We start from the raw sequence: 12,497 nt of genomic DNA, 5'->3' as shown, positions 1-12,497 counted from the left end.
AAAATCCTTACCTTATAAGGATATTTTCTTCCTTTTCATTACTTAAATAGATGGGGGACAAAATATTTAATAAAAACAAAAATTTAATGATGTTTTAAAAAGTTCTTAAAAAATGCAATTTTCAATTTGTTAATAATTGCATTACTTATAGACATTTTTGCCAATTCACCTTAAATAGTGTAGTTTTAATCAGGGTTGTCTAATTGATGGGTTTAGTATAAAATTGAATTAAATAAAAAAATTAAAAATAAAAAATCGAATCAATCCTTCGATAGGGGCGAGGTATCACAGCTCGGACTAGTTTTAATCGACGTTTTTTGGAGTCTCGTCTGATGACTCCTTGGTCCTCATTCTCCAGCTTGGCCTTCCCTTTGGATTGCTTCCGTCCGAGTCCTTAGGGTCTCAATGGAAGCCTCGTCCCTTATTCTGGGAGTCATGAATGAAGCCTCTTTCGAACCTTATATTGCTCGAGAGTTGTCTGCAGTTTTTTAATATACTAGAGCATTTGCTCGTTATTTAGATTATTGAGGTCTGACTCATTGATCATAAAAGGTGTGTTTGTCTACTGTTAGGGGTGGAAGAAATAATGACCCCTTTATTGGCAGCAAATTTAGCAGCAGCTCATGAATTGTCAACCATTTGAAAGAAAAGAAGTAAAGGAAAAAGTATCTTTTAAGAGAAAGTAAATAGAAAATTGAATTTAATCCAATTGAATAAGAAGAATTCAATAGATTTCTCGGCAATAGAACCAAATGATATGGACAGAAATAGAGCTGAACTGCGATTGGTCAACCTGCAAAAGAGAAAATGTGAGGTGGTTGACGCCTATAGGCAGCCGCTCCAATGCTGAGGTTAGTAAACTGATAGGATGGGAGAATGTAATGAATTATTTTTAACTTAGAATGAGTGTGTAAGAATGTGTACCTTAATCTGTGTGCACATTTGCTTTTATACTGTAACAAGGTAGAGTTGTTATGAATTTTCTGAGAATTCGATTGATACTGACTAGTGGGTAGGGGATCTCGTATTTATAGGTATAGTGGAAATTTGTTAGATTACATCCACTAATGGTAACTTTCTATGAATAGTCGACCTACTCAAGAGAGGGCGAGTTTTGGTGAAACATTGCGTGTTACGGTATTCTGATCTTCCTTTCTATAGGTGCGACCTCTACGATACCGTGTCAGCTTATTAGACTTTTATCACGTGACCCTGTCTTATGGTGATAACTTATGGCTTATTTTGTGCAATTATCATGTCACAACATAGGTCTTTCACTAGTTTTCGATTCTTTAAATTCAAAAAATTACAGTTGCCTTTACAATCTTAGACATGTGGCATGCACGAGTTGACTCGACCAAAAATATATCCAGAACTTTCATCAATCGCCAAAGAGAACTTAAATAATTTTGGAAAAAATTGCTTAAGCAGAGCTACCTGGTCAATAACTGTGAGTACTTGCCTTTTGACATAAAATGACTTACATAAAATTAATAGGACTTAAAACATGATCATGAACCTGGCGAATATCCGTCTTATGACTTTGTCATAAAATAAATTAGAAATTTAATTAACGGGACAAATATTCAAACATGAGCCTGGTGGATATTCGTCTTGTAGTCTTAGCATAAAATGTTTTAAAAATTTGACTAACGGGACAAATACCCGGACATGAGCCTGGCTGATATCTACCTTGTGACCTTACTATAAAATGTCTTAGAAATTTAATTAATAGGACAAACACCCGGACATGAGACTGGCAGATATCCATCTTATGGACTTGGCATAAAATGTCTTATAAATTTGACTAACGAGATAAACACCTGGACATGAGTTTGACAGATATCCGCCTTGTGGCCTTAGTAGAAAATGCCTTAGAAATTTGACTAACGGGACAACACCCAGACATGAGCTTGGCAAATACCCGCCTCGTGGCTTTGGCTTAAAAATGCCTTAGAAATTTTTCATTAACGGGATTAACACTCGATCAAGTGGCAGGCGGATACCCACTTTGTGGCTTGCTTGGCGGTTATTCGGCTTGTGGCTTGCTTGGCGGTTATTCGGCTTGTGGCATCAGTATAAAATGCCTTGAATAATTTCAATAGCGAGACTAACACTCTATCAAGTGCCTAGCAGATACCCACCTTGTGGCTCACTTGGCAGTTGCCCGCCTCGTAGCGTCGATATAAAATGCCTTGAATAATTTCATTAGCGAGACTAACACCCGGTTAAGTGCCTGGCCGATACCCACCTTGTGATGATTTTTATAACATTTCTATGAATTATAAAATACTTCCGAATAAAAAAGAACTCGGCCATCTTACTCGATCAACTTATAAGCACCAAGACGAATAATCTCAAGAACCTTAGGGTCTCTTCTAACTCACCAGTTTCAGTATCCCATTTTTACCATACTCTATGTTTAAAGACTCGAGATTAGACTCGAGAGCTGAATATCTGTGACATTCTATTTCTATAGACTCTTATTACCACTTAATACTCCTGCAATTATGTAAATAACTCCTATGGATTCATTTTCATCAGGATTGACCGGTGTTTTTACCTTAGGTTTTGACCTCTTTTCTTCTTTACCTTTTATATCAAACCTCCTCAGAGTTCCATCTCTTATAATTTTTTCAATCTCATCTTTTAGTTGCATGCATTCTTATGTAGTGTGCCCATGATCCTTATGAAATTGGCAATACTTCGTTTTATCTTGCATGCCTAATTTGTCTAGGTTAAGCTTGGCAGACCATTTGATTTCTTTGCCATTTTTCCTGATCTATATAAGTATGTGTGTTCGTGAGTCATTTAGTGGAGTATAGTTTCTAAATTTACTTCGGTCATTCATACTCCATGACATTGGATTACTCCTTTCACTTTCATAGCTTTGCTTATCTAACTTCTGAGTCTTACTCTGGCCCAACTTCTTGTCCTCTCTCAACGCTTGAACTTCATTATCAAACCGTATGTATTTTTGAGCCTTATCCATTAGCTGCTGATAAGTAGCGACTGGGTTCTTGATCAAAGAATCCATGAATTTGATGTTGCAAGTTTCATTTTTCAGCGCCTCACACTCTATTTCATGATTTAGCTCTTCCACATGTATCGCTTTAGCCTTGAAACATGAAATGAAGCTTCTAAAAGACTCATCCTCTCCTTGCCGGTTCTTCCACAAGTCAGGAGAGTTTTTTAAGAAGTATATAAGTAATAAATCTAGATTTAAAGATCATAGCAAATTGGATAAAATTTAGAATAATACCTGGATTCAGATGTTGGTACCATTTTTGAGCCAAATCTGTGAGCGTGAACGGAAACACTCGGTACAACATAAAATCATTGACGTCTTGAAGCTGCATCATTGTTCTCAAGATTGTCAGGTGACTCCTAGGGTCTTCTTTTCCATCATAGTTATCCAAATTTGGTAGCTTGAATTTGGTGGGGAAGGTTTTTGCAATGATTTCCTTCGACAAGGGCGAGGCATCGTCCGAGCCATAGTCTTCCTCCTGCTCCTTCTGGTACCTTTGCACAGCTCAGACCAGTTTCTAATCGACGTCTTTTAGAGTTTCGTCCGATGACTCTTCATCCTTCAATTTGGCCTTTCCTTTGGAATGTGTTTGGATCGCTTCCGTCCGAGTCCTTGGGGTCTCAACGAAAGCTTCCCCTCTTATTTTGGAAGTCATGAATGAGGCCTCCTTCCGAGCCTTATACTGCTCGAGAGTTGCCTACAATTTTTTAATATACAGGAGCATTTGTTTGTTATTCGGATTATTGAAGTCTGGCTTATTGACCATAGAAGGTGCGTTTTATCCACTACTGGGGTGGAGAAAATGATGACCCATTTGTTGGCAACAGATTTAGTAGCAACTCGTGAATTATTAGCCATTTGAAAGAAAAAAAAGGAAAGAAAAAATATCTTATAAGAGAAAGTAAATAAAAAATTGGATTTAATCCAATTGAACAGGAAGAATTCAATGGATTATTCGGCAACGAAACTAAATGATGTGACCGAAAATAGAACTAAAATGCAATTGGTCAATCTTTAAAAAAAAAAGATGTGAGGTGGTTGGCACATATCGGCAGTCACTCTGACACTCAAGTTAATAAATTGATAGAATATGCGAATATAATAAATTGCCTTTAGTTTAGAATGAGTGGTAAAAATGTGTATATTGATTTCTATGCATATTTGCTTTTATACAGTAAAAATGTGGAGTTGGTTATCAAATTTTCTGGAAATTCAACTAGTAGCGGTTAGTGAATAGGAGATCCTGCGTTTATAGGTATATATCTACTAACGGTAACTTTTCATAAATATTCGATTTACTCAAAGAGGGTGAATTTTGGTGAAACACCAAGTGTTACGGTATCTTAGTCTTCTTTTCTATGGGTGAGACCTCTGCAATACCGTGTCTAGGGGTGAGCATTCGGTCGGTTCGGTTCAAAACCGAACCGAACCGAATAAACCAAAAACCGAAATTTTATATTTTATAAAAACCGAACCGAACTGATTTTGGTCAGAAACCGAATCGAACCGAACCGGTCTGATTCGGTTCGATTCGGTTCGGTTTGATCAGTTTCGATTTTTAATATTTTTTTAATTTTTTACACTTTATTTTTAGTGTTTTAAAATTTAATTAAAATATTTTAATTTTAATATAATTTAATTTCTCTATATTATTGAAAAAACATATTATTATTCCTAATCGGTTCGGTTCGGTTTTTTTCTGATCAAAATTAAATCGAACCGAAATAACCGAAATTTCTGAAATTTAAAACCGAACCGAACCGAAATGTATAAAAAACCGAACCAAATTTTCAAATCGGTTCGGTTCGGTCGGTTTTTTCGGTTCGAACTGGATTCTGCTCACCCCTAACCGTGTCAATTTATTAGATTTTTGTTACGTAGTCCTGTCTTATAGTGACAGTTCATGACTTTTTTAGATAATTATTATATCACATCAATTATTAGGTAATATTTTATAATTAAATTATAAAATATTAAGTAAAAATTATAAATTTTTGTATCATATTTAAAGGATTGTAGAAAACTTAATCTTTTGATGCAATTTAACAACTCCTACATTTATATTTTAGAAATGTATTATTTTTCGTAAAGTAGTAAATTTCAAAAAATTTACAAATTTAATGAAAAAATAATGTATTTTTGTGTAAAATAAAACGTACATAATTTTATTATAAATAGTAGATAAAATATTTAATTAGATAAAAGCGAAATCAAATATCTAACGTTTTAAGTTTAAATCATATAATTTTAACTAAAATTTTTAAATTTTATGGAAAAAATTTTAAGGTATATTTAAAAAAAAAACTTAATTTTAATGTAATTTATATAAAAATCCTATAATTGTAACTAAAATTTATAAATTTTATAGAAACTATTAAGCATTGTGAAAAACTTAATTATTTAATATAATTTATCTATTCATATAATTAAATTTTTAAATAAGTTTATTATTTTGTATAAAGTAGTAAATAAAAAAATCCATAATTTATTTATAATTTCTATAATATAGTTTAATTTATAAATAAATTTGTAATATATGATGTATGAATATTCATAAAAAAATTAAAATTAAAAGGAATTTAAAAATAAATTATATTATCAATAAAATATTTGATAATTTGATTGATATTAATTTCTAAATATACAAAAACAATAATATTAAACATAATATTAAAAATATACAAAAACACTTTTATCTCCCCTAACTCCAAGTTTGCCGTACTAGAATTAGGTCAGAAACTCAACAATATTTTATAATATAGTTGTGAACATGTAATAAATTGTGGTTTATAATTTTGCTTTACTCAAATTTTCTTTTATAATCCCTTATTTATAATCATATAGTTTAAAAAATTTAAATTTAAACTATGTTTGAATCAAATTGAGATATGTAATGTTGATCATACTGAAACATTTAATGAGAGTTTTAGTATGAATTTATGTTTTCGGTTATAGTTATATGCACATGTCGAGTTTTGGTTCACAATATGAAAATATTTTTATATATTTTTAAAATTATGTTTAGAATTATATAAGACATAATAAGATGTATAATAGCTTTATTATGGGCTCTAGTGATATTAAGTCGATCTATATATATAAGACTGTATAATTATTATTAAAAAAATTAATTATATATTAAATTATATATTTAAATAGTATAATAAAATATAATAAATGAGTAAAATAATAAAATCATTTGTATAACGGTGCGGGAGAAATATATATATAATAGAAAATTTAATATTATATTGTATTATTAATGATTTAAAAGGTAATAATAATTATATAAAAAGAATTATCATTTAAAAAGAAATAATTATTAGCTTATAAATAGTGGCAACATTGAGGGAAAAATTATATATATATAGAATTTCATATTATTTAAATAAAAAAATTAATTAAATTAAAACTTTAACTAATAAATTATAATATTATATTTTAACCATAATAGAGAATATTTTAGTCAATAAAAAAAGAATTAATTATTTTAAATTTTAATAAGAGATTTTAATGATTCTATTTAAAGCGAAACAAAAAGGGATTGATAATTATAATTAAAAATTATTAAAATTAGTATTAATGATAATATAAGTCCAAATTTATACTATATATATAATATTCAGATTTCAATTAAAAAATTTTAAATTTTTTAACAGAATTATTTTATTTAAATAAAACTTTAATTAAATGATAATAAGTGAGATTGGCAAGATTTATAAATAAATAACACAGTAACATAAGTAGGGTGAGCAAACCGAAAATTAAAATTTTGATATTTGTAAAAATCGAATCGAATCGATTTTATTTAAAAATCGAATCAAATCAAACTGATTTGATTTAATTTGATTCTGTTGGATTTGATTAGTTTGAATTTTTAATATTTTTTTATTTTTTATATTTTAAAATTTAATTATAATATTTTAATTTTAATATGGTCTAATATCTCTATATTATTAAAAATAATATATTATTATCACTAATTGATTCTGTTCAATTTTTTTTATTTTTTTTTATTAAAATTAAATTAAATTAAAATAATTAAAATTTTTAAAATTAAATTAAATTGAATTAAATAAAAAAATTAAACTAAAATTTTAAATTAATTTAATTTAATTAATTTTTTAAATTTGAATAAAATAGCAAATAAATAATAAATAGAAAAAAAGTGAAAGAAAGAGAACGTCCAATTGAAGCTAACAAATTCTCAACTAAAATAGAGAGAGAGACAGAGAGGTTTTCAATAAATTTTGCCTCCTTGAAACGCAATTGTGCAATAAAAGTCAAATATTTGGGATGGGCCCACTGCTCATCTATCCCTTGGCTTATGCTTCACTCCTCCATGCCTTCCCAATTTTCAAATTTCGTTTGCTTATCATGCTTGCCTTTCAAACCAAACACCTTATTTTCTTTTTCTTTTTCAAAAAAAAAAAAAAAATTTGTGAACCTCATTTTAAAAATCCCTCAATTGATATCTTAACACATTTTTAATTTTAATTTTAATTTGAATTTTAGGATGTACATTAATAGTAAAAAAATAAAATTTATGCATACAATTATTAAAATAAATTTTAATTTTGATAATGTTAAATTATTAAAAAATAAATTTAATTTTTCAAAAAATGATAATAAGATAATAAAGAGATAATCTAGTTATTATTTTTTTACATATTTGTTAGAAATAGGTGTAACTCACCAAGTATACTGAAATTGTGATTGAATTTAATGAGAGATAATCACTACAAATTAGGAGTCAGTAGTATTTAGTTCAAATAAAAAAAATTAATCGAACTAAATAAATTTAAAAATTTGGTTTGATTTTTAATTTTAGAAATTTTAATTATTTTAATTCGATTCGATTTTGATTAGAAAAAAATTAAAAAAATCGAACCGAACCGATTTAGTGATAATTATATATTATTTTCAGTATTATAGATAGATTAGATCATATTAAAATTAAAATATTTTAATTAAATTTTAAAATATTAAAAATAAAATGTAAAAAATAAAAAATTTATTAAAATTTTAAACCGATCAAATCGAATCGAATAGAACTGAATCAGATCGATTCAATTCTATTTAATTTCTGATCAAAATCAATTTAATTCAAATTTTATAAATATTAAAATTTTAATTTTCAGTTTAATTTTAAATCGAACCGATCAAATATTCATAAAAAATTTATTAGTTTTATTTTTATTTAGAAATTTTTATAAAAAAATTGATATTTAGAATTTTTTAATACTATTTAATAACAATAAAAAAAACCAGTTGTTGACAACCATCCATTAATGTCACTCCCACACAAATTCAACACATCATTTTTGACTTATTGATAAAAAAAAAATAATAATAATAGGAAAATCACTTGTTATTTCCTAACTAAAAAAAGTCAAGGAAATAGAATAAAACACGAATGGATAGCAACCGCTCGTGTGGCAGAAAGACGATGGGACCCACTAAAGCCAACTCAAATTTAACAAAGTCTTCTCCCTCCCTTTATCTATCTAACATTAATCCTTGGCTTTATTAAAGAAGGTGGGCCAGGGCGTATAAATATTTATTCATACAAATTAAATATTTAAAATAATAATAATAAATTAAAGAAACGGTCCAAAACCTGGCCTGCTTTCTTTGCGATTATTCCGCTCTTTGCTTACCTATAATTAGATATTTTAAAATTTTTTAATCATTGTTTTTTCGAAATTAATTTTTTAATCAATTGTATGATAAAGTTGGATTTTGATTTTAGGTTTGGTTTATTTAACAGAAAATAAAATAGAAAAAATTAAATAATAAAAAAATTTTTATATAAAATTTTTTTATCATTTTAAAAATAATTTTTTATTTTCAAAAAAATAATTTTTATGTTTTAAAAATTTTATTAATATGTTTATATATAAATTTCTTAGGATATTTTATTTTCTAAATTAAAATTAAGTAATTAAAAATATAATATTTTTAGAAAAATAACTTATTTTAAAAAATATTCTTTATAGAAAATTTTTAAATATAAATTATTTTCAATAAACAGATCTACTTCTCTTATTATTTTTAAAAGAAATTTATTATATAAAAAAAATTATTAATAAATTTATCGATTTTAAAAAATATATTAAAATATATTTAAAATTTTTAAAAATTATACTAATTAGTCATTATTGTTTAATAGGGTTAGTGCATAATTTTTGAATCTCGTACCAAACTGAACTGAAATTAGAAAAAAATTGATAATGAAAATTGAAAGAAAATCAATAATAGAAATTAAATCAGAATTTATTTAATTATTTAATTTTAATTTTTCATTAAAAATTATATTAAAATTGTATCAAAATTATATATTTCAATACATAACTGGAATGATATCGAAACACTGATTTTATATTTATATTTTTTTAAAAAATAATTTATAGTGATATTAATATTTTAATATATAGTTTCAATAATATATTTTATATATTATATAATTTTAATAAAATTACACACATATCTAATTGTAATATTATTTAAATTAATTTATTATAGTTTGTGATATCTAAATAGATTATATATATATATATATATATATATATATATATATATATATATATATATATATATATATATATATATATATATATAGAATTATATTAATAAAATATAAATTATTAAAATTGAAAGAAATTATATAAAATAGAGTTGAAAAAATAAAATCTAAAATAAGATTATGTATTTTATTTATAATAATTTAATTTTAATTTATTTTATATTAATTAAAAAAGATTTGACAGCTTTGGGTAAGTGTTTTTCTCTCGGTGATAATCCTTAACAATAACTATGTTCTTTCTCCTCTAAAGAATATTCTTTTATTTTTTTATTTTTTTTTTCACTCTTACTAAAAATGCTATCAATTATTAAAATAGTTTGATGAAAAAAAAATTTATTCTTTAATTTGTTTTTCTATTGGGCTATTATCTTATATTTATTAGGCTATCTTATATATGCCGTTGATCTCTTGTGTTCGAGTGAAAAAAATATATTAATTTTGAAATCAAAACATATCTAGATGTTTAATTTTTTGAAATACACTGTAATTCTAGATAATTCTTACACCGGAAATAATATGCATATGGATTATGTGATATAAAGTAAACTGGTGTGTTGTTTAATTATTTCGATTATGAAAAATTAATATATTTTTTTAAAAAAATAATTATATATATTGTTGTCATTATCTATATTTATAAAATAATAATATAAAATTATCATATATTGTAATATAGTCAACCATCCAAAGATTATAATGGTATGATTTAACTAATTTAATTAGTTAATTACAGTTTATCCTATCTAAATAGATTATGGATATACATTATCACTATAACAATAAAATTTTACTAATAGAATATAAAATATTTAAATAATTATATATAGTTATGTGTATATATATACTTATAATTACTATTATTAGGTCTTTATATATACTTAGAATTATATATATTTATGTGTATATATACTTATAATTACTATTATATATAATTATATTGCTTATCCTTGAGAATTGCACCCAGTCTGACTATAATGACTTTTCAGCACTATGACTCCGAAGAGGGGGTTGGATTGTGCAAAATTAATTCCGAGAGCCATACTAGGAAAGTAGTTGAAGAAATAGTTTTTCATGCTATTTTTTTTTGGACAGACAACCTCTTCCTGGAAGATGAGATCAAATGAGAGGCTAAGGAGAACCCTGCCAATCGGGCCTCTGCTGATGACATAGTAGATGTATAGAAAATTCTGATGTGATAAAGACTTGCAAGGGATACTAAAGTCCTCCTCCTTGTGATCCTTTGTAATGAAGATACACATTTTGCATATCTATTATTTTGTTTGTTCCGTGCATGCCTCCATTGCTGCCCATAATTTAACATATATAAAATAATTTAGAGAATTTTTATAAAGTAGGATTAATACCTGAGCCTGTGGCCTAGCAGACTCTCGCCTTGAGAAAATTTTACAATAAGGGACTTTCATCCGGTCACTCATCTTGATATTTACTTATAAGACTTGCCTTATCAACATTAATATCTGACTGATACCTTCGTCTTTTGGGATTGGTATACCTGCCTCGTGGCTATCTGGCAAGGATGATCTGGTTGGTGGAACCAATGTCCTAATTGTGGTTTAGCATAATCAGTCTTGTGACTTGGCAAAAAATTGATCCGAGTGATGTAGTAATGTCTTGAAGAGTTTTCGAGCATTTTCTAGCCCTTGGGAGCTCCTTTCACTCGAGCTTTTAGGCATTTTTCCAGCTTTGACAAGTTTCCTGGAATTTTCCAGCCCTGACAAGTTTCAGGGCATTTTTCTAGTCCTTACGAGTTCCTTGGCCTTTCTTAGCCTTGTCGAGCTTCCGGACATTTTTTCAGGCCTAATGAGCTCATGGGATTTCTCTAATGCTTACAGGCATTTCCTAGCCCTGATCTTAACCCTGTCGTACTTTCAAGCTTTCTCTAGCCTTGACGAGATTTTGGGCATGAAATTCCTTAGAATCCTTTTGTGAAGCAGGGCTAACACCTGGTCAGTTGGCCTAATGTATACCCACCTTGTGGTCTGACATGAAATGCCTTAGAATCTTATTGTGAAACGGGACTAACATCCGGTCAATTGGCTTGATGCATACTCACCTTTCGCTTGGCATAAAATACTTTGGAATCTTTTTGTAAAGTGGGACTAACACCCAGTCTTCTAGTCTAGCGTATATCCGCCTAGAGGCTTGACATCAAATGTCTTAGAAACTTCTCGGGACTAACACTCGATTGATCGACCTGCCATATTTCTGCCTTGAGGCCTGACATTAAATGCCTTAGAAATATTTTGTGAAGTGGGACTAACACCCGGTAGGTCGACCTGACTTATACCCACATTGAGGTCTGGCATTAGATGCCTTAGAAACTTTTTGTTTAGCGAGACTAATACCCGATAGGTCGGCCTAGCTTATACCCGTTTGCAGTCTGGCATCAAATGCCTTGTGGCCTTTTATAAATTTATTTTTGCGGACCAATGCTCGGATTATATGTGGAACCCATACTTGGATGGCTTTGTGGTCTTTTATGAATTTGTTTCTGCGAACCGATGCCCGGATTATATGCGAGACTCATGCCTGGATAGTCTTGTGACCTTTTATGAATTTATTTCTGCGGACTGATGCTTGGATTATATGCGGGACTCATGTTCCAATGACCTTATGGCATTTTATGAATTTGTTTCCGCGAATCGACGCTCGAATTATATGCGGAACCCATGTGTGGATTATATGTGGGACACATGCTCAGATGGCCTTATGACCTTTTATGAATTTATTTCCGCGGACCGATGCCCGAATTATATGCGGGACCCATGTCCGGATGGCTAGACAATTGCCTTATGGCCTTTGTTCTTGACTCCATGCTTTCATCCATCTAACGATTCTGATTTTTGTATCAAAAAAGAAGTT

General features: G+C 28.2%; 1 protein-coding gene across 1 annotated transcript; it reads right to left on the bottom strand.

Moving 5' to 3' along the window:
- Positions 1–2,782: 2,782 nt before the first annotated feature.
- On the bottom strand, positions 2,783–3,362 carry LOC110624068. Its single transcript, XM_021769146.1, has 2 exons — positions 3,263–3,362; positions 2,783–3,216 (listed from the first exon to the last, which is right to left on the bottom strand). Exons 1-2 carry the CDS (start codon positions 3,360–3,362, stop codon positions 2,783–2,785), a joined length of 534 nt encoding a protein of 177 aa, XP_021624838.1.
- Between the last annotated feature and the right edge of the window lie 9,135 nt (positions 3,363–12,497).

Source organism: Manihot esculenta, chromosome 1, assembly GCF_001659605.2.
Source record: "Manihot esculenta cultivar AM560-2 chromosome 1, M.esculenta_v8, whole genome shotgun sequence".
Classification (NCBI taxonomy): Eukaryota; Viridiplantae; Streptophyta; class Magnoliopsida; order Malpighiales; family Euphorbiaceae; genus Manihot; species Manihot esculenta.
This window is presented reverse-complemented; position numbering and strand designations above follow the sequence as displayed.

Coding starts and splice junctions, on each gene's coding strand:
- LOC110624068 (XM_021769146.1), bottom strand. CDS start 3,362: ATGATGCAGCTTCAAGACGTCAATGATTTTATGTTGTACCGAGTGTTT. Junction 3,217..3,262: donor GTACCAACATCTGAATCCAG/GTATTATTCTAA, acceptor CTTTAAATCTAG/ATTTATTACTTATATACTTC.